Source organism: Tiliqua scincoides, chromosome 1 (assembly GCF_035046505.1).
Source record: "Tiliqua scincoides isolate rTilSci1 chromosome 1, rTilSci1.hap2, whole genome shotgun sequence".
NCBI lineage: Eukaryota > Metazoa > Chordata > Lepidosauria > Squamata > Scincidae > Tiliqua > Tiliqua scincoides.
Genome location: NC_089821.1, coordinates 286,321,526 through 286,348,574, shown reverse-complemented (window position 1 = coordinate 286,348,574; position 27,049 = coordinate 286,321,526). Strand labels below are relative to the sequence as shown.

At 45.4% G+C, this 27,049-nt stretch overlaps 1 protein-coding gene across 3 annotated transcripts in view; it reads right to left on the bottom strand.

Moving 5' to 3' along the window:
* NRXN3 (neurexin 3) overlaps positions 1–24,438 on the bottom strand; it is a 1,424,661-nt gene extending 1,400,223 nt beyond the window's left edge. For all 3 annotated transcript variants that reach the window (XM_066627886.1, XM_066627867.1, XM_066627878.1), the window contains exon 1: positions 23,730–24,438. In XM_066627886.1, coding sequence (XP_066483983.1) covers positions 23,730–24,438 — 709 coding nt within the window. The remainder of the gene's footprint in view (positions 1–23,729) is intronic.
* Positions 24,439–27,049: the final 2,611 nt, after the last annotated feature.

Sequence of the window (27,049 nt, the reverse complement as noted above, 5' to 3'; positions counted from 1 at the left end):
TTGCATTCTTAAACTCCCTTCCCTGAGCACTTCCTATGATCCCAGTTATATGTTGCAGCACTGAATCAGGAATGGAGGCAGTTACCATCTGGGTAACCCAATATGCATAATTGGTGCATTTGCCCTCCTCCAGGAATCAGAGCTCAGTATGCACTATTGTTTTGCCTTCTAAGCCCCTCCCCACTTCTGACCCTTGCATTAGAGAGATGGTTTCATCTCCCCTGGCTGGCACGCGAAAGCCAGCCTTGACAGTCACAACCAAGAGGCTCTTTCCACGGCCAGCTGGGATTGTTCTGACAGTTTTGCCTTCTCGTCACATCATCCTGTCATCGCCCTCCTTCTCTTCTTTAGATCAGCCTCCCGTTTTTCGGCACCAGGGGTCAGGGTCAAGGCATAATGAGGAACATCACAATGGAAGAACACCCTCTCCTTACCTCAGCAACAGAGAAGGAGAGAGAAATCAGGCCAGGATACAAGCCCGGAGGCAGCAAAACACAGTCGTGGAAACCTCCAGTTGCTGAAGGGGGTTAAAAATAACTGCTGACATTACAGAAATGAGTGTGGCCACATAGAAGTTCAACTTAAATAATAATAAGAATGCCAACCATTAGTAGAATGGGGAGGATAAACAAACATCTCTCTCAAGCAACAGCCAGATAAATACTTCCACTAAAATCATTGACCTTAATGCCAATTAGGGCATTTGAAATCAGGTTATTATTAACACATAATGCTCCTTCCCTGAATTATACATCTGAGAACCCAATCCTATTCTCTTCCCCTTCCCCACCAACACAGTGGTGCCAAAATGCCTACTGCTGCATACTGCCTACTGCTACATTCTGCATGGGTGGTGGTGGAATACAGAGGTCTCCTCTGGGGAAGGGAATAATTGTTCCCTTGTGCAGGGGTAAGCCACCGTGGCACACAGAGAGATCTGTGGACTGACACTGTGGGAGTCAGTCTGGGAAGGGGTTAGGGTCACTGCTGCTGCGAAACCCACCCCCTTCCTGGACCCAGTTTGCTCACCCCCCACCCACCCCCCAGTTTTGCCACTGTTCCACTCTCCCCCCCCCATCCCACCTCTCCTGCTGTCTTATCTGCTTTGGCAGGCAGTAGGACTGCTGACAATATGGCCAAGAAGGCTCCAGAAGATCACTACTGACCATACTGCCCAAGTGCTTTTTACCACGGCACTATTTTATGGCAGTCAGCGCCAATGGAAGAGGCACTAGAATGTTGGCTGGTTTAGTACAGGATTGGGCCATCAGTCCACCAGAAAGGATAGTATGATCATAGATTTAATTTAATGTCTATCATTCCTATAACTAAGGAATGAGAGTCAAGCTAGATTTGCCACCTGAATTGTGCCTCGTCAAGTGGAGGTGGGTGTCATTTTTTTCTTTTCCTACTGAAAAGCGGTAAAGCTGCCTTGGTGGCCGCAACTGAGAGCAAAGAGTGGGTAAGTTGGGAAAAATTTTGCAAAAGTCTTTCCCTTCACAATTCCAGTCTCCCAAATTTCCCCCAAGTGATAGCTATGGCAGGAGCAAGAGGAAGTGCAATCTTGTTACAAACACCACACTGGAAGGTGAGTGATGACACATGCTTTGATGCAAGGATAGCAGCTGCGCCCAACCCTGTCCCAGTCCATCCACAGCCTGCCACAAAGTGGCTAGTTCATCCAGCCTCATGGGTGGGTCAACTCTGATTTGATTCCTGACTGAACAGAATTACTCTTATACAGAGGAGAGGAAGTAGCAACAAGCCTTTAAACATTAAATATTTACAAAAGTATTTTCAGAAACAAATTTCTGAAATTTTTATCTACTCAAATAGCTAGTTTCGATCTGTGATAGAAATCAGAAAATATTCGGTTTTATCGCTTCATAAAACTGTAACAGGAAGTCCTTATAGGAAATATTTAATAACCCAACACATTGCTTAATGCCATGTCTCCAGTTACCAGGCTACCAAAACATTAGGAGGAGGTAGCTCTAGAAAGGAAGGAGAAATGCAAGCCATTGTTAGCATTAACTCTTGGAACAATATGAAAGTTTAGGCTTTTCTATGCCATTCTGAAGGAATGTACAGTACAATATCCGACCTGTTTCAATCAGGTAGACAGTACAATATGGATCTATTTCAATCAGGGCCGGCCTTAGGACAATTTGACCAATTTGGTCAAATTGGACCCCACGTTTGGAGAGGCCCCCACACTGGGGTGACCAGCGGAGTGCCTACAGCAGCAGCTGGCACCTGTAGCCAATGCTCCGGCATGGAATCTTCCATGCTAAGGCATCACAAGTAGAGTATGGCAAGCACAGCATTGCCGATGGACAGAAATTTTCAGCGGACTATTTTTGGAGCAAATTTGAATTTGTCAAAATTATTGAAGTTAAGGGTTTTCCCCAGCTCTCTCTTCAGACAAGGAGGGTTGGGCTCAGAGGAGTAGATTCCAAGTAATGTTTCACTGTGACAAGGACCGTAATTTACTACTTAAGCTGTCAGTGTAACCATCCTTTGTTATCATTTTCCCCTCGCTTCCTCCAAGTTCTTCAGTGGAACACCCAGTTCCCATATAGAACAGAGAAAATACAAAACTGCAAAATGGACATCATGAAAAGGAGCATTTCCTCCCTTTTACTCCACAAATGGATCCAAGCCCCTCATCAAATTCTGAATAATTCACGATTATTTTGAGAGAAAACCCAAGGAGGACTCATTAAACACCCCCACAAAAGGACAAAAATTATTGCATCGCTCTCTCCAAGAAGGAATAGAATATGCCATCCATTTCCGAAACTTTAAAAAATGTGTTCTGGTGGTCTTTTAATTTTTAACAAAACGCAAGCTAAACATTGTTAAATGCTAAAGGGCATCAGAATCAGAAGATGGAGCAGCTAAATCAGCAATTTTCAACTGGTGTGCTGTGAATGGCCCGCAGGTGCACCACGGGAGTTTGGGGCCAGGTACTTTATCAGTAGGGTCATTGGGGGGTGTGAGCCCCCCACCGAGAGCGTGCTGCGCCTTGTCAATTGTCAAAAAACTGACGGTGCGCCCTGAACATTTTAGCGTCTCGACAGTGTGCTCTGAGATGAAAAAGGTTGAAAATCGCTGAGCTAAACATTTCATTCAATAGACAAGTTAGCATTAGGACTGCCAACAGCAAGTCTGGGCCGTGTTGGTGACAGGGAGAAATTCAATGGATGTGACTTTTCCTTTGTTTCCTTGCCTCCCAACTCTGATAAGAGAAGCAGATGATGCTGAAGCTTTTGCTAACGCAGCTATTATTAAAAGCACAGAGGCCAGATGCTGGCACTCCTAGTTACTGTACACTCGAAAGACAAATATAGGTTGCATTGTTTTGATTTGCCCCTCTTCCTTACAAATATAAATCAAGATCTGTGCAGCATCACAGCTGCAAAAGTTTTGCCTCACAGCAGTTCTATCCTCTGGGACAGTACAAGCTCACAACTGCCACATGAGAACCTGATCCAAGTAGAAAAACCACACTTCTTCATAGAGACTCACAACTGACTATGGCGAATACTACAAAAAGAAATGAGGAAACTATTTCTCCAAGGGGTCTTGAACCCAAGTTTTTGCTGTCATCAATCCACACATTTTAAAATAAACTGGATAGGAAATCCTAGAGTGGTGTTTCTCAAACTGTGAGTCAGGACCCACTAGGTAGGTCTCAGGTGTGGTCATCAAGAGGGAGGCTATCCGTGCATATTTGGTATCAGCTTGTGTAGTGTTTCCCAAACAGTGGGGGACCCACTAGGTGGTTCGCAAGCCAATTTCAGGTAAGTACCCATTCATTTCAATATTTTATTTTTAATAGATTAGACTTGATACTACCATGGTATGTGACTGCATTTGGGGAAATGCAACAGATCTGTACTTTTAACAGGCTACTATGTGTATGGTTTTAACAATGATAGTCAGTTGGGGTTGCTCCTGGGTATATGTGAATAGGATTGCAGTCTAGGATTGTTAAAAATTATCCTGCTTGATGATGTCACTTCTAAACATGTCATCACTTCGGGTGGGTCCCGACAGATTGTCATTCTAAAAAGGGAGTCCTAGTGCTAAAACGTTTGAGAACCACCAGTCTATAGTAACAAACTGTCTGTTCCTCTTCCTCAGTGGAGGAAGTGGAGGAAGAGGAACACACAATTCGTTACTATAGACAGTTGCCCTAGAAATAGAGCCAGAGAACACAGAATAGTCTCCTAGAAACTGGAAGTGACATCACAAGAGGTGAAGACCATACAGAAGACCATAGAGGTCAGTGTGCCATAAGAAGAAAGATGTTGAAAATCACTGAGTTAGACAAAGGATTAGGGGGCAAAGCTGGCAGATGCACTTCTATTATGCATTACATTAACACAGTTTTCTGAAAAAGCTTTCAGTCAACTGGCATTCAAGCAAAAAAACAGGCACTTTAAGGTGCCTGTTTAAAGAAAATAAAGTGTATGCAACTGTGACCTCACAAAGGCCATGCAGCTTCTGGTCAGCCACTGTATGTTCCCATGGGCCATTTAAAGTAACAGGCTCATTTCCTACAGGAACAAACTACATTACACAGGTAACTAGCTTTAACAATGGTAACAAACAAAACTCTCAAAATACACACATCTCTTCATAGCATGGTCTTGTTGCTAGGATGTCACATAAAATATGGGTATGTGGAAATAGAGGAAAACATTATCAGTGATGGGGGTGTTATGCATAGGCCACCTGGCTGGAAATAAAACAGCCCCATCAATGTGTTTACCAGTGTTCTTTTTAATTTTTCTACTGCAGACAAAAACAGAAAACAGCAAATCAAAAGAAAAAAATTGGGGGGGGGGCAAGGAAGATGTGAGGTTAAAGCAAGGAGCAAAAAATACACTGTTAATCAGGATGCAGGCAATACCTGGGCAGTATCATACCCAAGCTAAGTTCAGCCGGCACAGCAATCCCCATGCTGGTTCAGGGTGTTGCAAACATGCCATAAGGCACACTTGTGGCTACCTGTGAGCCAACTGGACTGGCACGAAGGCCCATGCTGGATCAGCAGCACCACATTTGACCCAGCACCAGCCTGCACAGGTAAGGTTGCACTGGGCAGTGCAGGGACAGGGAAAGGGTGGCTGGAGGACACATTGGAGCTGGGGAGGGGGCATTTTTGAGCAGGGGAGGGCAGAATGAGGTGAGGATCAGGCTCAGGAGGGGGGCGGTGGTGTATGCCACATCCAACCCCCCTTCCCAGGCCAGGTAGCCCTACACAAATTTCCCAGATTTGCACCAGTGATATAGCTGGCATGGATCTGAGGACCTCCATAGGGGTGGCTGGGGCTTTACCCAGTATATATGGATATACCATCTCTCTCTCTCTCTCTCTCTCTCTCTCTCTGAATAAACTTTAATTAGTTTTTCTTTTTAGAAAACATACACACAGACTGAAATGACTAAAATACCTCATAGTTGGTTTGAATACACAAGGCAATACAAATGCTGCCTGGACTGATCTGACATTCATCAAGCCCTCGCACCTCTGGAATAATTAATTAATCCTGTCAGGAAGCATCACCTGTTTCAGCAAGTGAGTGAGAGGGAGGAGAACAGAAGGTGAAGAAAAATGGGCACAGGTAGCCAAGAAATGCCAAGAGAGTGCCTCATTCTCATGCCCCTCCTTTCCTTTGAATTTGGCCATCTTCATAACTTTTAAAGTTCCAGTGGCCACCCACAGGAAGGACTGCCAGTTCGAAATCCAGAAGATGGTTTAAGAACATAAGAACAGCCCCACTGGATCAGGCTATAGGCCCATCTAGTCCAGCTTCCTGTATCTCACAGTGGCCCACCAGATGCCTTAGAGAGCACACAAGTCAACAAGAGACCTGCACCTTGGTGCCACTCCCCTGCATTTGGCATTCTGGGATAGCCAAACCAGGAGGTTGCACATACCCATCATGCCCTGTAACCTGTGATGGACTTTTCTTCTAGAAATCTGTCCAATCCTCTTTTAAAGGCATCTTGGCAAGACACCGTTGCCACATTCTGTGGCAAGGTATTCCGCAGACTAATTTCACAATGGGTAAAGTACTATTTTACTTTTCTGTACCTTAAAAGAAGTAAACGGAAAATAATTCCACCAGGTGCATCTTTTACTATGACCACCACCGCACACTTCTACTGTTGGGGCCTGGAGACCAGTCGAAGTGCTAGTACAAAGTTAGCTCTCTTATATTAGGGGGTTATTTTTTACATACAGGGGGGCCCCGTATCCACAGATTGGGTCCATAGGGGCCCACAAATGTGTCCCATGGCACTCGCTTCCAGAGGGTGGGGATAGGCATCCCCTCCTGTCTGTGGATTCAGGTATCTGAAGGAGTTTCAGAACAGAACCCCCATAAGAACAGGGGCACGCCTGTATTCCATTTTGATTCATACCAAACTTCGAACCATGTTTCACACTGTGATGCTTGAACAAAGGGAAAAGGAACATAATTTAACTAGTCAACCAGTAAGATAAAAATGTCAAAGGTAACTGCTAAGTATTTCACAGTTAAACCTTGCTTTTTTCACTCCACTCTCCAACCTCTTATGAATGAACCATTTTAGAATATTTTGTATTCCCAATATGAGGGCATGAGGCTATTTCTCATCCTGAAGACATCCCAGTCACAGACATCATCTGGGATGAATCTGTTATAGAAAAGACCAAACCCAAGTCCTAGGTCAATGGTTCCAAAATATTTTCAACTGACTGTTCCCTTGACCTACTAGGCCATTGGGTGCAGCTTCCCATTACAGCTATAATTCTATACATTGTATAGGGTGGTGGATTTTTTGTGAGGATTCTGTGGCTCCCCTGGCTGGTTTCCATGACTCACCTGTGAGCCATAGTTCACAATTTGGGAACCACTGTCCTAGATCATGACACATGGTGTCCTTCGGCAAGCCACTACTCTCTTGGCCTCAGCCCCCATTTCCAGTACAGGTTTGTGCACCTTACTGAGGGGAATCTGTTCTTGAAAACCTGTCATGAGGCACATCAGTCATTGCCCAGACAACTGCTAATGGCTGCCAGGTCACCCCATAATGCCGTGTGGCAGCTCTTTAACACCCCATTATGCCTTTCTGGACCAGGGAAAGCAAGAAGAAGGCAGCTCACTGCTGAAAGTATGATGGAAAGTGCACAAAGCACCAGTTAGCCAACTCAAGGAGGGAAAGAAGCTTGCTCAGTGAGTTTGGCGGGACCACCATCATATATGCAATCAGTCAATCACTAGAATGTCAGACTGTGGTGCATACATTTTTGACATCACATTATGGGATTGTTCTTACAGATTACCAAGAAAATGAACTGCTTAGAAGAATGTGAAGTGCAACATAAATTGCTAAGTGTTTTCTCATCTTAGTGCTATAGTGCTGCAATAAGCTACACCTGGTGAAATTCTCATTTCTAGGCACTTCCTAGAAGGGTCCCCTCAGGGATCTGGAGCTGGTAATCTTAGTTACCAAGCAGCTGTTGGTCACAGAATCCCCAGCGACTCCACCTCACTAAGATGTACAGCTCAGGTCTATAAAGCATCTGGTCCATAAAGTATCTGCCTCCTTTCTTCTGCAGCCTACTGATGAATGCAGGGCCTCAGGCAGCTCTACCTGCTGCTGCTTCCTTTGCTTCCCCTCTCTGAGCTGACAGGTGCACTATATGCCTGCTTCTTGCTTGCATTGACGCTAGCAGTTAAAAAGCCATAGAGAAGGGGCCCAAGTCAGGAGAGTAGGAATGATTAAACAGTCAGAAACTAAAGTTGTAGGGGGTAAGGAGAGATGAAAGCCATGCATAGGAGTGCTAAAAGATGAATTCTGTGAAGGAAAAAAAAACTTGTTGACAGCAGTGCTTACACTGAAGAAATGTAACAGCTAACAATTTAGAAAATTAAAGGAAGAATCCTACTAAAAATAAGAATTGTAAAAGAAACTGGAGAAATCGGCAAACACTGACAAATGCAGTAAAAACCGTTCAGCATGTCCCAAAAGGCAGAACATATAAAGGGAAAGGGAGTAATAAGACAGGGAAAAGATATTCAGTTAAAGGAAAGGCATTATTAAAGACTACAATACAGAGACGCATACCGCTGGGTGGGGGGGGGGGGAAGTTGAGTACTTCTAAAATAAATTAAATGGATGTTTGAAACTATCCTGCCCAGAGAAAAAACAAACAATACTGAAACAGAGTACAGCAGATGGACTATAACTGCAAAATGATAGTTAATATGAGCATAATCCTGCTAATTAAAAAGTAAGAACATGTTAAAAGCAGTGAAGAGAGGACATCTAAGTATATACATGGGGGGCATATCTGCAGATCCAGTATCTGTAGTTTTCACTTAACCGCAGGGGGTGGACCCCCTGCACCCCCCACACCCTCTGGTCCGGAACGTCTTCAGAGCCCCACAGAGCCTGCAAACATCTGCCCACGGCCTCTGCAGGCCTCAGAATGGCCATTTTATCCCCCAAAAAGTCACTTCTGGTTGTTCTATAAAATCTTAAGTGACGTTTTTATGCCCTTAAGAGGCATTATGAGGGCGCAGCCTCTGTAGGGCTCAGAAGACCCTCTGGAAGCAAGGGGAGCACACCACCCCTCGCCTCCAAAGGGTGGGGGCATCCCCTATATCCAAGGATTAATTTATCTGTGGGGGGTTCTCGAACGGAACTCCTGTGGATGCCATGCACGCCTGTATTTGCCATAGGAAGTAGTGATGGCATCTTGCCTGGATGCCTTTAAGAAGGGATTGGACAAATTTCTGGAGGAAAAGTTCATTACGGGTTACAAATCATAGTAGGTATGTGTAAGATCTTGGTTTTAGAGGCAAGCTGCCTCTGATTGCCAGATGCAGGGGAGGGCACCAGGTCGCAGGTTGTGTCTGCTGTCTTATGTGCTCCTTGGGGTATTTGGTGGGCCACAGCGAGATACAGGAAGCTGGAATAGATGGGCCCTTGGCCTGATCCAGTGGGGCTCTTCTTATGCTCTTATGTATACACATATTAACTGAAAAAGTAGAAATAGGATGAATACTATACTGTGCAAGAAATCTGATTTATTACAGAAGAGAGAGAGAGAGAGAGATGTGTTTATCAAGCAGAGTAACTTCAATCTACTTTGTGCGAAACACTAAATAGTCACACAGAAGTACTGAAAGAACTTAGCAATAGCCTTAGAATTATGATGGATGATTTCAAAAATATGAAGGATTGGTTAAAAGCATCTGCTGTATTAATGTTGTAAAAGTTGCATTGATAGAAGTTTTTTAATGTTAGGCTTTGAATGGAAGTTTATTTGAAAACATTATAAAATATTAAGAAAATGGGGCGGGGAGGGAGGTACAAAAGCCAAAAGCTAAAGGATATATGTTACAGAAAAATGCAATCAATACTTTAAATGAAAAAGTTACAGAATAGTACTTTAAATACATGGAAATATTTTCCACAGAATAATCAATATAAAAGTTGAAAGCTACATTTGAGTTTTAAATAGTGCTATAATTTAAGTTATAAAAGCAAAGGAGGGCTTGCAAAATTCACATTTATTCTTGGGTCTAAACTTCTAAAAAAAATATTTAAAGCAGAGGTTCCCAAATTTAGCAGTGTTGCAATCCACCTCATCCTCCACGGTGGGTCACGTTGCTCCTGGTGGTACCAGGGAGGACTCTTCTGTGTCACGCCAGGCCAGCAACCCACTCTGCTGGCCTCTGTGGGTCTCAGAATGGCCTGTAGAATCCTCTGAAAGCCACTTCTGGTTCTCAGAGGCAAACCATAAGGTATCTCCAAAAACAAGAAATGGCTTTCAAAGACTTTTGTGGGTCACCCTGTGGCCCACAGAGGCCAGTATTATTATTATTATCATCAACAGTATTTATATACCTCTTTTCAGCTAAAAGTTCACAAAGCGGTTTACAGAGAAAAATCAAACAGCTCCCTGTCCCAAAAGGGCTCACAATCTAAAAAGATGCAAAAGAACACCAGCAGCAGCCACTAGAAAAGACACTGCTGGGGTGAGGTGGGCCAGTTACTCTCTCCCTGCTAAAAAGAGGAGCACCCACTTGAAAGAGCGCCTCTTACCCAGTTAGCAATAGAGTGGGTCACTGGCTCAATGCAACCCAGAAGAAGCCTCTGAGGCCCCCCAGTGCTTCCCGAATGACTCAAATTTTAAGCCGTTCAGATGCAAGGACAGGCGGGTAGGAGGGCCTGACCCAACTTGCAGTGTGTTGCAACTTGCAATCCACACTTCGGGAAAGGCTGATTTAAAGTGTATTTAAAAGTGGCAAGCGGTGTAGGACTGTATCACTCCACAACGAGAGCCAGGATAGTAGTTTGGGAGTTGGATTTAGACCTGGAAGATCCAGGTTCAAATCTCCATTCAGTCATGAAACATCCTGGGTGACCTTTGGCCAGTCACTATCTCTCAGCCTCACCTACCTCACAGGGTTGTTATGAGGACAAAAGGGGGGAAGGAACCATATACACCAGCATGCTGGCTTGCAAGAGGGGAGCACTGTTTACCTGTTTTCTGTTGCACTACTGTGGAAAGCCAGAAGGTGGTACGATAACTACCAGCTCAGCTGGGGTCAGATGATACAAGAGGACAAGAAGATTCCAGCTGGTCCAAATAGCACCTGACTCAGAGTCAGAAAATGTCAAAGATGTTTGCAGATTTCTCGCCTCTCCCTATTTGACTGCCCATTGCTTCCCTGTTTGACTATGCACCTGCTCACGTCCATACCACCAGCCCTGAAAAGTGACATTCATGCAGTAATTAGAGCACAATGCACACTATCCGTGGAATGAACTGAATTTTCACAGTAGCAAAATATTAGGATTTGCGTGTCGTAAGGAAATATGAGAGCACTTCCTTGGAAAACATATCTGGATGCCTAACCAATGACTAACAAAAAGCCCTTAGAAGAATGAGACATTTCTGAGCTGGGGTTGAACTCTTGACGGTGAGCTCGTTCCCCACAGAGTCCTTTCTCTTACCATTTTTTCCCCAGACCAATCTACCTGGTAAGTGAAGCCAGTTACTCAACAGTACATCTTCATTTTCTACTCCTTAAAAACAAGAACAATGTTTTCCTTCCACCTCAGGCATTATTTCCTTCCATCATCTTTGAATCTGACGCTTCAGGCAAGGACAACTTTAGGGATTGCACAAATACGTCTGCACTGAAGGACTATGGGAAGGCAGTGCAAATCCATGCAAGACCAGCGTTGCTGTTACTGGAAAGCAGCAAAGCTCAATTGCTTTTCCCAGGTGGAAAACTAAACAGATGGTCAAAACCAAAAGGCAAGAGAGGAGGCTAAAGAAATGGTCTGACTCAAAACAACAACACCCTGAAATACCACTGTATGTATAGTATAGTCACCTTTTCCCTGCTTACTGAGTCACAGCAACAGAGGCAAAGTGCAGGTCTTGTCTTCAGACTTCAGGGATCATTCATTGTTCCTTGTTCTCCTTCACATGATCCTTGCCATGCTATAAATGGCAAGGTTTCCATGGCTCACTGGACTCCCCTGTGACATTCCATCTTGAGCTCCCCCCACAGGAATTTAGAAACAGCACTCTCTCCCAGCCCATATATCTAGATCCATAGGGTAAGCTAAGAATAAGATCAATGCCATGAGTTTGATGAGTGCATTAGGTTCTTCTCTGCACCACTTAGCTGTTTGGCATGGGAGATCAGTAATTAGATTTCCCCGATGTTCTACACACAAAAGAAACTTCAGTGGGGTCCCAAATTAGATTGGGGCTATCGCTCTGAAAGGCGTAAATACTTTTCCACACTTTGTTTTCCCAGCCTAAAATTCTGCCAGTGGCTATGTGATGTTCTGCTCTGTCGCTCAGAAAGGGTTCCACTGCCTGGCTCCAGCTGATGGTGCCGCTCCATTGTGACCACTGATGATGTCATAAGCGGGTGCCTCAGAACTGGCAGTGGCCAAAGAGAAAGGTCTGGGCCAGCTGGTTAGGAAGGAGCGAAGGAAGATGGGGATCTTAAAAACGGGGAGTTAACAGTGAAGTGGGGAGAACCTAAGATGGAAGGGCATGACAGGTAGGGAATTTGAGGAGGAAACTGGCAGAAGAGGAAGAGAAAGACCAAAAGGAAAGGTGAGTGGGAAGACTGAAGAAGGATCCAGGGAACAAAGGCAAGAGGTGACAGAGAGAAAGTGGGGAAGAGATGGGCAAGAGTTGTGGGGAAAATATGAAAGGCAGAGGTGAAGGACACAGGAAAGGTCAGGCAAGGAATACAGAGCAGGTGAACAACATATGGGAAGAGATGGCAAGGAGAAGAAGCAAGAGACCAGAGGGGATACTAACCAAAGGAGGACCAAGTTACACCCTACCAAGCCTCCGCCAAGGGGCTCTGAAGAGACTGATCCTCCCCGGGAGGGACCTGAGAGAAAGGTTTCACTCATGGACATTCCCAGGACACCAAGAGGGCAAACAGCTCTGCCTACCCATCCTCCCAATCCCCTGGGTTCCAGGGTCAATCCAAGACCCTTTACATTTGTGCACTAGAATTCCCTGGTGTGCTAGGATCTTCCTCACTGGGAGCCCAGGGCCCCTGAACCACAGGTGGTCCCTGTAAGAAAAGGAGGTGAATACAGTATTCCCAGTGAGGAACACCAGACACTGGCACCTGTCTATGTGTAACTAGAGTAGAGATTTTCAACTGGTGTGCCATGAATGGTCTGTAGATGTGCTGTGAACATAAGAACATAAGAACGGCCCCACTGGATCAGGCCACAGGCCCATCTAGTCCAGCTTCCTGTATCTCACAGCGGCCCACCAAATGCCCCAGGGAGCACACCAGATAACAAGAGACCTCATCCTGGTGCCCTCCCCTGCATCTGGCATTCTGACATAACCCATTTCTAAAATCAGGAGGTTCCACATACACATCATGGCTTGTACCCCATAATGGATTTTTCCTCCAGAAACTTGTCCAATTCCTTTTTAAAGGCGTCTAGGCTAGACGACAGCACCACATCCTTGGTGTGCCTTGCCAATTGTCAAAAAATGGATGTTATACCTTGACAATTTTAGTGCATTGTCAGTGTGCCATGTGATCATGGTTGCGAATGGCTGCGAATGGCTGCAGCCAGGTTGCGAATGGCTGTTAGAGGCTTGCCTGGAAACTCTGTAAATAAATCCTCCTTCCTTTAGCATATGACCTGCCTTTGTGTACTGAGCCGCAGGAGACCCTACATGACCTACAGCTTCAGGAAGGCCACAGAAGTGGTTCAGGGGAAGGGTTAGCTGTCTTAAGCACCAGTGCCATTCCTTCCTCCCAGCACTTCTAACCCAAAAAAATGGGAAGATACTATCACAATTTCTCACACTGCATCCAATTTTGGCTTCCAGACCAACTATTTGAGTCACCCTGCCCCAGGTCAGCATAATCTCTTGCCCACAAGGTAAATGTACCACAAAACAATCCACCTGAAGTCCACTGTCACTTAAGTTCCAAGATGGATGCCAGTGTCTCAGTGTTTGCCCTCATAATAGATAAAGCCTGAGAAGGGATGGAAGGCTACATCGGATTAAACTTTATGAACAGAACGACCCTGAAACCACCTCCATATCTATTACCAAAGGTGAAGCCCAGTGTGGTACAGTTCCCAGCAATATCCTGGAGTATTGCATTGTAAAAATGTATTCTCCATTTAAGAAGCTGGGATCTGTACCAATCTTTTAAAATATCTTCAGCTACTACAGCACATATAGACCTTCATTTCAGGGAAAAGAAAAACTATATACTAATTTGTTTTGAGAGAGGGTGCTATTTAACAATCTTAAATTAGTGGCAGAACTTGGGTCCAGACTGAGAGGCTGCAGAGCTCCTTCATCTCCGATATTTACTATTATTATTAATGACAACAAACTGTGCTTATACTGCACTGCGCAGCCTGCAAGCACTTTGCAGCCATTAATTAGTTCATCTTGTTTCTCTGGTGACCATCTGGATCGTCATCAAATTAAGACGTGATTGGAAAACAGCCTCAAAATGTGCAAAATAAATTTGCTCTGTGAAGAATGCACAGAAAAACAAAAGAGGCTCAATTGGGGCTAGTTAATCGAGTGCTATTTCTCACTGGGATGGTTCAGACAATTACTGGCCACCAATCATGCAATTAAAAGTGAGTACAGAAACCTCTCCCTTTGCCATGTGGCACATCCTCCTGTCCCCAGAGAATCAGGTGAGGACAAAGCATCCAAACTACCCTAAATACCATTTTGAGTATTTGACGGCCCAATCCTATGGGGCCTTGTAAAACAGATCTTCTCACTCACTGCTGTACATAGACCCAGCAACAGGGCAAATGTTAGGCCAACATTGCACATGACTGTGTCCCTGGCAAAAATGGTCAGCAGCTCCCTAAGCATACTAGAACCACCCAGATGCCGGACAAAGCAGATACATCAGTGGCATAGACGGTTCAGGGGAGGGAAGGTGTGGATCCCTGCAGTAGTGACTTGTGTAGGATGTTCTGAACGCCTGTTAGGAGTTCAAATTAATTGATTATAAATGAATAATTATTAATAAAATGAATGAAGAATGCTATCCCATCTTTCACTGCACCTTTCTCTTCTCAGATGTACGCCAGCTAAACAGCTGGTGTGGGTCCAAGAAGACGACCACTGACCAGGTGCCATACCAAAAAGTAAAAAGGTTTTTTACATTTAATTGGCCTTCTGGTTCCCCATCACCACCACCATAGCATGCAACACGCACTTTGCTGTGTACTGTAGGGGATAGGATTGGGCTGTCACACAACTAAAAGGGGGATTTCAAATATTCCACCTCACTGCAGGGACAGAAGAGCATGCTGAGTTGAAGGAGGTAAGACATGCACTCACGTATTCCTCCTCATGTGACTGGGTGGCATGTAGGACAGTGTTGCCTGAACCAGTCTATTAGTGATCTTACATGCTAAACAGAGAGCTGGGCCCCATTCAGATACCACTCCATTTTTCTTGCATGGCAGCAAAACTCCACTGGGGGGGGGGCATACAGTCATACAGACGTTCTGTGTGAATTGTCCCTAGTTGGTACACAAAAATCATCAGCAAAGGTATCATTCTTATTGCTCTGTAGGTCTAAGGGCAAAACTAGACAGCATACATTTTGCATGAATGGGGCCTGAGTGCTTGATTAATGTAAATGGCATATGTGCATAAGAACATAAGAAGAATCAGGTCAAGAGCCCATCTAGTTCAGCTTCCTGGACCTTACAATGGCCCACCAGATCCTCCAGGAGCACACAGCATGACATACAGTGTTCCCCTGGTATCCATGGATCTGGCATCCATGTACTTGACTCAATGCGGACGCCATGGATGCTGGAAGAAAACCATTTCTGGTTTGGAAGTGGCTTGCTGAGGCCTCTGCGGGCCTCAGAAGGCTTTCCAGAGGCCACAGGAAGCCACTTCCCATTTACACGTATTTGTATACCTGCAGGGAGTCGTGGAGCAGATCCCCCATGGATAAAAAGGGTGGATTGTACCTGTATTCTGTTGCTACTCCCTTGTAATGAGGTTTGTGGCAAAGGGGACTTAATACTTTGCATTGTGTGTGTGTGTGACTCCAGCATGTTATTTATGTTTACAAAATCGAAAATAGAGCCTCCAAACATGCAATATTCAAATTGTCTAGTTTTGACTAGAGAAGGGCAAGATTACCTAGGAAGAAAAAAGAGAAGGTGCCAGACACATCTCTCTCTCTACACTTAGCTCCTGCAAGATCCTAGGATACTATGAATATACCTGGTACAATTCTCCATTGGGGAACTTGGTCCAAGCTGTTCAATTCACAGCCAAAAGACAAAACATAGCCGACATCAGCCTGCCCTCAACCTACAGCAGCCGGGCAAGACTCAGACAAACTGTGGCTGTTTACCACCGGTGGAGTCTTAACAACAAGCAATTCATATTCATTCATCAAGGAGGATGCAAGTAGAAGCAAATATTATGGTCATGTTCATTTGTTTTTTGATTACAAAATGTATGCAAATTAACTGAAGCCATCAAGCTCCTGGAAAAGTGCCAGAATGGTTATTAGTGTCATGAAATGGAAGCGGGGTGGCAACAGGGCACTGTATGCTTGCGAGGGAGCCAAGCAGCTGCCACCAAATCCATCTGGAACAGGAAGCCATCGCCATGCCAAAGGGTCAGGAGGAAGAGAAGCCCCACAGTAACCTGTCTTTAAAAAAAAAAGAGTAAATGGAGAAATCTGTTCACTCTGCAGTTAAAAGTGCAATAATTACAGAGTGCCAAGCTCCTCTGTCATTCAGGAGGCAGCATCCCTAGGAAGTCTTGCTCTGTAATCAAGGAAAGAGGTGCAATCAGGCCCCTATTCAGGCTGCGTTTAGAAACAGCCCCTGCAGGATGCAAGCAACTTGAGATGTCGCTTTGTGAAGCTGACAACCACACTGCCTACATGACTCTCCTGCCACCAGAGTTGTTTCGTGCAAGCTCTTGACAGTATTTTCACTCAGCTCCACCTAGAAAACCCAAAGTCAGTCTTGGAGAAATATACCTAGCTTACTATCCAGGTAGCTCCTTATGCAGTGCAAACTAGAAATCCCTCGGTCTTGATCTAGGAAGGAGATGATTTGGGCCACTTCCTTTGTTTTAATTTAAAATTGCAGGCATGTTGTTGGCCAGATTAATATTATAAGGGTTTGGGGCTAAACTAGATGGCCTTTGGCACCATCCAACTCTGATAACTCCAGTTTACCTATCAGAAAAAACCTGAAGTTAGGATCAGCTCTCGCTCTCTCTCATATGTGTGTATCTCTATATACTTGTCAAAATATAAAGTATGAAGATAAACTTGAATTTGCAAACACATATCACTGCTTCAGGCCCCCAAGATGGTAAGGGAAAAGTTTATCGTAAATGCCTTGCTTGCAATCAAAAGTCCCCCGGACCTGCATTGAGCCAGATTTGGCCCAACCTGAACCAATTCATGTTCACTACATGCTTGACCAAGACTTCATATGCATTCAATTGTGTGCACAGAAGAGTCTGCTAATGCAATCCAGAACTTTGTCTTTGCAGGGTTCCTGTCCTGATTATGCAGAGACCCTGATCAGGTTCCATGTAGATTGGGGATTATAGCCTTCCCCTACAGTGCTACTTCCTCCATGTGTGTTCACTGAATGTCTGGTTCATACAGTATAATAATATCATATTGTACACTATATGATCATATAATCCATCAGAATAATTATATACTGATTATGTGATCACATAATATGATATTATACTGAAGTGCTCCTTTGGCTTTTTGTTATAACATTAGGTCACCCTGAATAAGCAAGTGTGCCAGTTAATTCTTTGTTTTATTAGAAATCTTTACTGAATTGTGATTTCATGTGACACATGTGCAAGTATGTGTTTCTATGTGACTCGAATCTCACTGATAACCTGAGATACTATTGGCACCAGCAATCCTAGAACACTGTAAAAGTGTATTGGTCAGGGTGGGGAACAGACAAAGGAACTTCTGCTGCAGTCGTTCATTCTGCAAGCTAGTGAAGGTGCTCCAGATTAAGCTGAATGAGAATTCAAGTATTTTAATAGCTGCATAACAGAAGTCACTTGTTACTTATAAAACATTCTCTCCAATTCAAATGAAGCTGAATTTAGAGGGCATACTCAAAGCACAGAGTTAAACTGGTTTAATATTCATTCCTTTGTCCCTCTGAATAGGGCTAGGAATTCCTAGCAATTAGCACTTTTACCAGACTACAATTCCCATAATTCTTTGGGTTCCCATGATAGTTAAACTGGTATGTTAGATATAAATAGCATTATTATTATTATTAACTTTATACCCTGCCTTTCTCCCCAAAGGAACTCAGAAGGCTTGTCTAAAAAGAAAAATCTTCATGCCTCACTGGAAAGTTACAATCTGCTTCCTCTTTTACAATCAAGGGGGAGGGAATTCCATAGTGCTGGTGCCTCTACTGAGAAGGCCCTATTTCTTGCCGCTGCCCCACATATCTCCCTGGGTGGCAGCACTTGTAAAAAGGCCTTCTAAGATGACCTAAGAGGATAAGCCGGATTGTATGGGAGTAGGTGATCTCTAAAATACCCTGACCCTGAGCAGTATAGCTTCAGTGTTACCGTGGCATGGATCACCGTGGCCAGGTCTGCACGATCCAAGTATGGCTGCAGCTGGCACACCAGCTGAAGCTGAGCAACAACCTCCCTAGCCACAGCCGCCAACTGGGAAACCAGGAGAAGCTGTGAGTCCAGGAAGACCCCCAAGCTGCGGACCTGCTCCTTCAGGGGGAATGCAACCCCATTCAGGTCTTAATGTTGAAATTTTAAATTCTGCCTGTTGTAGGGCGGTATTGTGTGTTGGTTTTTGCTGGGCTTTGACCATAACAAATATCTATCTATCTATCTAACCCCATTCAGGGCAGACTGATACTCCAGCACCTGCATTGAGGATTTCCAAACCAGGAGAACCTCATCCGGATTTAATTTCAGCTTGTTAGCCCTCATCCAGATCCTCACTGTCTCCAGACAGCGCTCCAGGACCTCAACCGCCACCCTGGAGTCTGGAGGAGATAGAGTTGGGTATCATCAGCATATTGATGGCACCCCACTCCAAATCCCCAGATGACCTCTCCCAGTGGTTTCATGTAGGTGTCAAATAGCATGGGGGACAGAATTGAACCCTGTGGCACTCTGCACCTCAAGGGCCAGGGTGTCGAACAGGCATCCCCAGCACCACCATCTGGGACCAATCGTCCAAGCAGGAGTGGAACTACCGCAAAACAGTGCCTTCAACTCGGCCAATTGGCCCAGAAGAATTCCATGGTTGATGATATTGAAAGCCACTGAGAGGCCCAGCAGAACCAACAGGGATGCACTTCCCCTGTCCAGTCCCCGGTATAGGTCATCCACCAAGGCAGTTTCCAACCCAAAACCCAGCCTGAATCCAGATTGAAAAGGATCCAGATAATCTGCTTCATCCAAGACCCTCTGAAGTTGAGACACCACCACCTGCCCAATCAGCATGTCCAGAAACAGAATGTTGGAGACTGGCCAGTAATCGTCTAATACAGTAGAATCCAGGGAGGGCTTCTTCAGGAGGGGTTGAACCACCACCCGCTCAAAGCAAGTGGTAGTGTCCCCTCCATCAAAGAAGATGTTCACTCAGCCAGCCCTGTTCACTCAACCAGCCCCCCACTCCGCCCTGGGCAGCTCTTATTAGCCAAGCATAGATGTGCCTAGGCAGTTGAGATCAAATGCAGAGACCCTGATCCCAACTTATACCAATTTTCATGCCAAGGTTATTATATATGTAGGATCTCAGCTGCAGAACGTTTAAGAAAATAAGGCAAGCACAGCCAATTCAACCCACAGAGTTGTACCTTGGAAGCCAAGGTAGGTTTTAAGAATGTGCGTACTTGGCAGAGCAGCCACCAATCTCTACTTCCACTGCACAAACTCTCCCATAGCATCTCCAGAAAGTGGCACCTGGATGTATATGTTCATCCCATTTATTGGTGGGACTTCTTTTGGTTGAACTCCATTTCAGATTCCATGTTTGATAACAGCCATTTAAGTAAATAATTTGCACATCTGCATAAGCACATGGCCAGGATACAGGAAAAGGTATCCTTGGCCAACTGCCAAAATGTCAGCACTCTGGGAAGATCTACTGCTGACCACCAACCCCACCCCTCTCTCTGGGCAATGAAGATAAGAGGAGATTGCCTGTGCCAACTGTAGTAGCACCAAGGAAGTGGAGGGGGGGTCATTGGATGGCATCTTGCAAAGAGCCCCCTCCAAAGTCTGAAACTGGTCATAGAATGCCATGAGGTAAGAAAATAAGAACAGCCCCACTGGATCAGGCCATAGGCCCATCTGGTCCAGCTTTCTGTATCTCACGGCGGCCCACCAAATGCCCCTGGGAGCACACCAGATTACAAGAGACCTCATTCTGGTGCCCTCCCTTGCATCTGGCATTCTGACATAGCCCATTTCTAAAATCAGGAAGTTGGACATACACATCATGGCTTGTAACCCGTAATGGATTTTTCCTCCAGAAACTTGTCCAATCCCCTTTTAGAGGAGTCCAGGCCAGACGCCATCACCACATCCTGTATTCAAGTGGTCTCTGCTGTGCACATCGCATAATTGTTGCACAGTCATAAGACCCTATGAAAAGCTAGCTAGAACAGGTCGAAAGCCCATCTAGTCCAACTTCCTGTTTCCCACATTGGCCCATCAGCTGCCTCTGGGAAGCCCACAAGCAGGAGGGAATGCATTTTTTTTCTCCCATAATTGCCTCTCTACAACCTGTATTCAGAAACATAACTGAGTAAACCTGAAGGTAACACAGCCATCATGACTAGTAGCTATCGACAGAGTGGGCCTGTCCTTTCCAAAAAGTGAGCAAAGGTCTCTGAAAATCTATGCATGCAATGAACTTTGCAAGATTCCACCAGTATTTCTGCAGGACATTTCACTGTGCATTGAGGTTTACTAACTGGAACTGCTGTTTGCATTAATGAATCTGGGATACTGTAAATGGAACTTCACTATCAGCAGGGTCTGCTAAGTGTTTGTTTATATATCTTTCTTCTGTCCACAGAATATGAGCTTGTTGTGGTTTTGCCATCAGCAGACACAGATATCAATCAATAGCCAAGTAATGGCCTGAACTCTGTCGAGAGAACTCATTATTAAAAAGGCACACACTGCATTTAGCTATTAAAACAGGAGCTATTGATCAGGTCCCATCAGCTCCTCCAAGTGCAAGTGACCAACAGCAAACCAATTCAGAGGCTGGCAAATGGAGTAAAATGGGCTAATGATCCGTGAGGAGGGGGACACTGCTGATGTCCTATTGATAGGAAAGACATTCTTAAACATAAGGAAAATCAAAAATTAAATTACTCATTGACACACCAAAATCAAAGACAAATGATTAGTTACAGCACTACAAAAAAAAGGGTGGGAGAAACATATATTATGATAGAAAAAAAAAGATATCCAAGTCATCTTGGTTGCAGTCTTCATGGGCATTGCAAGTAATGTCACCAATCGTTACTTATACAACCAAGTTTGGGGGGGGGGAAAAGGCAAGTAATGAGGAATATGATTGACACAAAATTATGTATGGTGTTGCAAGAGTGAATAAAGTTTTTACACCTCTCTCACAATACCAGAACCAAGGGCCATCCTAGGAAACTGACTGGCAGTTGCCCTTCTTCACATAGCACATAAATAGTATGTGGAATTCATTGCCCAAGATGTGGTGTTGGTTATACGTTTACATGCCTTTAAAGGGGGATTAGACAAACTCATGGAGGACAAGTCTATCTGTGGCTTCTAGTCACTATGGCCATGTGCTACCTTCAGGCTCAGCAACAGTAACCAGTAGCAGGGCAGTAGCGGCAGAAGAGAAGTATACCTTCCTCTGCAGCTTATGGGCTTCTCAGGGACAGCAGATGGGCTACCATAGGAAACAGGACACTGGACCAGATGGGCTATGGTAGAGCTTTGCTTATGTTCTTAAAGGGGAAACTAAAACATGTTTCACTCCCCCTCCATATCTTTTGTGACTTTTATCTCCATGGGGGTTGCACCTTCTTTCCTACACAGTCTGCAACAAAACCACTTTGAGGATGTAGCTGCAACTCATAACAAGATGAGACACCACAAACGTAGGACTGAGCCTTCATCAGAAATCATGCAGAGGGAGAAGTCAGGGAGGGAGGGGAAGGAACTGGTTTTACACCAATAATCAAACAACTGCCTAAAGCAATGGGGACAAACTGCATAACAAATGGCAAATGGAGACATTTAATCATTTTCTTGGTGTTTGATCAATGTATGAGGCAGTTTCCTATGTTTTGCATTCATTGTATAATAACTTCTCATATTGGATACTACAGCACAGATGACTACAGCACAGATATAAACTTCTCCAAACACACTATATCCGTGTTTCTCAACCAGTGGTAGGGTACCACCAGTGGTACTTAAAGTGGTGTCTGGTGGTACGTGTGGGTCTCCGGACACCTGTTCCCAGCAGCAAGATGAGCAATACAACAAGATAATAGCAGTAGGAGGCTCAGCTCAGTGGGCAGAGCTCCAAAGCGTGCTTTTGGTGCACTCAAAAAACCCCTCCCATCCACCTTGAGCATCTTACTTCCAGTTCGGAAGTAACTAGCGAGGACGTCATCATCAGTTGCTTTCAGTGGTACTTCCAATATGTAGATTACGCAAAGTGGAATGGGAGGGAACAAATGTTGAGAAATGCTGCTCTATATCAGTGGTAGATTGAACAGGAAAATTAAACAGGGTTACAGAAAACAGAACGCAACATGTGTATTCCTGTATACCAGCACAATGCACTAGGTATTCTCTGTGTGAAATTACTAATCTAATGAAATGTTGCAGTTCATCCATCTCTCCCACCCTGATGCAATCATTCCATCATCTTCAAGCTGGCCAGGTCAGTCAGCATGGGCACAACTAAATGATACACAAAACTCTGCAAGAGCAGGAGAATTTCAATTAAGCACTCAAGGCTCTACAAACTCTGTGCTAAAATCCATATACTTACCTTTTTGCCATTCATCCTTGGCCACAATATAAGGAATGGGTCATAGTTCAGTGACAGAATAGCAGTTTTGCATGCAGAAGATCTCAGGTTCAATCCCCAACATCTCCAAGGAACATCTCCAATCCCCTGTCTGAAATCTTGGATAGCTGATATTAGTGTAAACAATACTGAGATAGGCTAATGTTTTGATTCCCTATAACAGTGCTATTCAAACTGGGGCGTCGCGACGCCCCAGCCTGAGGGCCCTCGTCTCTGCCCCCTTAAGGGGCAGGGGCAGCCTAGAGGTGGAGGGAAAGCAGTGGCGCGATCCCCAGGATTGTGCCGCTCAGAGGGGTGCGGGGAGCCCGGCGTGACTTCTGGCAGGGCTCCCCGCAGGGAAAGTGGATGCAGAGCGATCGCACTCTACTTCCGCTTTAGCGGGGGCGGGGCACGATTGCTCCGCACCCACTTTCCCTGCGGTGGGGAGCCCTGCCAGAAGTCACACCGGGCTCCCCGCACGCCGGGGAGGCTGCAGGAGGCTTGGGTAAGTGCACCAAAGCCCCTGCAGCCCCCTGAGCGGCTCAATCCTGTGGATCGCGCCGCTGCCTTCCCCCCGCCCCCGCTGCCTCCTCCCCCTGCCCCTGCAAAGACTTACTGGCTCTCAAACTCTCCCAGACTCCCAGAGAGTTTGAGAACCACTCCCAAATTCCCAGAGAGTTTGAGAACCACTGCCCTATAAGATAACTTTATATGCTCATAAAGGAATCTAACAGTGTATGTTCTCTGCTGCTGCTATTAAGGCATGTTGCAGATGGAGGAGGAGGATGAAGAGGAAGATTTTTTTCCCATCAACTTGCCCCCTGCTCCTATTTTTATTATTTCAACAGGGGCAGAGGGGGGCTGCATAACGTGCAGGGCGGCCATGAATTCTATGCTCCACCAAAACAAAAAACTGGGAAGGCTGATACTGTACAGTGGTTGTTCCTGCCCTCGTTACTGAAGAGCAGTATGGCATTTGAAAAAGAACCACTGCAGCTAATTATCAGCATGGCATATCGGGGAGCAAAAAAACCCAACAAACAGGAGGAGTGACTTCGCTCTTACCTTCAGAACAGAGTTTCCCGGCATATCCAGTGGTGGAACAATCACACTGGGGTTCTCCATCCAGGAGAAAGCAAGTTCCACCATTCTCACAAGGATTCTCTGTACATAGCCCTTCTGTGTCCAGGCGGACCCCTTGGTGGCCCAAGAGTTGGGGTTCTGAACTGCCATACTTCAGGTCCAAGATAAATCCCTTAAATGGCGGCTCACTCAGGACACTGTCGTGGGTCAAGACTGCAGGGCGGATGTCTGATGGGACGCCTCCCATGAAAAGGTCACTGACAATATTCATGTATTGGCGCTGCGGACGCACCTCGCCAGGCTTGGCTTCACCATCCAGCACAAGAACTGTCCGGAGGTGGTTGCGACTGACCATTAAGAAATGAAGGTTGCTGTCATTGACCTGCTTATCCGTGATAACCGTGGCCTCAGCACAGTCCACGCTGAACCGAAGCTGGATGCGCCCGTCAACCAGGGACAAACAGAGGAAGTCGCAGACACCACCATCGTCAAAGTAGAGGAGCAGCCCAGCTGACACATTCGTCTTCAGCTGGAAGCTGAGGTCACTCCGGGTGCTGGCATCCCAGCGGAGGTAACGGGCCCACTGATTGGGAAGGCCCATGAACTCGAGACCAAGACTGAGGCTGAGCAAGGAGCCCAGCAACAAGCTCACCTTCAGGGTGAAAGAGGCAGAGTGGAGAGTAAAGCCCATGGTTGAAAGAAGCTGCTTTTCCTTGAGAGAAAACAAAATTACAAAGCCAAGAGTGCCACAGAGAAGTGGCTCTGGTCACAAGCACTAGAGCCGTTAAATTCCACAAGAGAGAAAATGTGTGACTCGAACGCGGAACCTCCTTTTCCAGGAAAGATCTCAGCTATCCGTTAGGATCCAGAGGCCTTTATCCTAAGAGGAGAAGGAAGGGTGTGAGAATGCTCCCAACGGTGAGCTTTTATGAAGGATAGATCTCCAGCGGTGGCCTTATGTAGTTGATGCCAGCTTATGACAGTGGAGGGTGGTGGCCAATGGAATAACCAGTCTCCAAACTGGTCTCCTTAGCAGCAATGATGATAGCAGCAAAGCAGGGGTAGTGGTGAAGTCATCAAGCATGTGACTCCTTGGACAGAAAACTCAAAGGCAATCTTCATGGTGTAATGAAGCTGATCCAGTCCCTAATTCACCAGTTCTTGGCAGTCAAGCCCTAAAGAGACAATGAAGAAGACAATAAAAGGTTAATTCTACTTAGCATTAATAGTTTCTCATCACAGAATGTGTACACACATTGACTCGAAAACATTAATATGTTTACATCTGGCCAGTGAAATACAACTTCCTGTGATGTTTTGATACTAAGATATACACATACGTACCGCCTTAGCCATCATCCTTTTCCAAAGCCTGATAAAAAATGAAAAACTATCCATTGCCCTGAGAAAGCTCAAAAAACCAGGTACTGCTATGCTTACAAAAGGTGCCTTACAAACCCCCACATAACACACCCACTGCAATGAATTCCAGTAGCTGCATGAAACATCCTCAACCTACATTCCACTAAATCAGGGGTGCCCAAACCCCGGCCCTGGGGCCACATGCAGCCCTTGAGGACTCTCAATGCAGCCCTCAAGCAACCCCCAGTCTCCAATAAGCTTCTGGCCCTCTGGAGACTTGCTGGAGCCCGCACTGGCTTGACACAACTGCTCTCAGCATGAGGGCGACTGTTTGACCTCTCGTGTGAGCTGTGGGATGAGGGCTTCTTCTACTGCTTGCTGCTTCACATCTGTGATGCTGTAGCAGCAGCAAAGGAAAGACCAGCCTTGCTTTGTGCCTTTTATAGGCCTTGAGCTATTGCAAGACCTTCATTCATTAATATAAGTTCCATCTCTAATAAATTCATTTATGTAAATTTATTCAAATTTTAAATGTAAATTAATTCTTTTTTCCTCCGGCCCCCAACACAGTGTCAGAGAGCTGATGTGGCCCTCCTGCCAAAAACTTTGGACACCCCTGCACTAACTACTCAACTTCAACATGAGCTCCAATCATCTGCCTGCAAAATCAAGGTTTACCTTTGCTGGCTTTAAATTCCTTTCAAAGTGGGAGATGGCTGGAAAAAGCGCAGTATGGTAAAACTATCCCTAACCAGAATTCATCCTAGTCTTTTAATGATGTAGCACCACTGGTGCCTACGAGTCAGGTCACAAATTGAGAAGTGGCTACCTTGCAGTCCCTTGGACACCATACATAATAGCACACTGTCAAGAGCACACCATGCTTTTCAACTCTTGGCACAACTTCACACATGCCTGGGTCTACCCTATCAAGTATATAATACTGGTTGCTTCCAGTTAACTCAAACCAGAGCAAAAACCAACTATAAAGGACATGATTCCTCAGGACCATGCAGGCAGTCATAAGGCAAAGGAACAAAAATTTCCAAAATTTGTTTTCCAATGTAATAATATCTAGTAGGTAACATCGACATCACAAGTCCATGCACTGAGAGATCATAAGGACTTGTAACTCATTTGCTTTCCCCTACATGAACCTGCCTTTGTCTGTAGGTTGCACATGGGGCAGAATGAGAGTGGGAGCGAAACTTCTACATCTAGTGTTGATGCCAAGTAGCTGGGGGTCCTGGGGCAAAACCCTCAACTGGATCTCCCACAGTGCACCCTACACATCCCTGATGGTGACCACTGCCACTGAAACTGAATGTTCACAGATCAATTAGGGCAGATAACACTTCTGAGTGTGAGCCCAAGTCACTTCCCCACCATGCCAATCCCTGATACCATTCCTGTCTATGCACTGAACTTTTAATGTGTTGTTGGCAACCTTCAGTCTCGAAAGACTCTGGTATCGTGCTCTGAATGGTGGTTCTGGAACAGCATCTAGTGTGGCTGAAAAGGCCGATTCGGGAGTGACAATCCCTTCCACACCGGGAGCAAGTGCAGTCTGTCCCTGGTCTGTCTCCCTGGCTATGGGCCTTCCTTCTTTGCCTCTTTGCCTCAGACTGTTGGCCAAGTGTCTCTTCAAACTGGGAAAGGCCATGCTGCACAGCCTGCCTCAAAGCGGGCCGCTCAGAGGCCAGGATTTCCCACCTGTTGAAGTCCACTCCTAAGACCTTCAGATCTCTCTTGCAGATGTCCTTGTATTGCAGCTGTGGTCTACCTGTAGGGCGCTTTCCTTGCACAAGTTCTCCATAGAGGAGATACTTTGGGATCCGGCCATCATCCATTCTCACAACATGACCGATAATGCGTACTGGGTACTATATATAGGTGTCAGAAAATGACATTAGTTTTTGTTTTAGTTTTTTATGAAAATT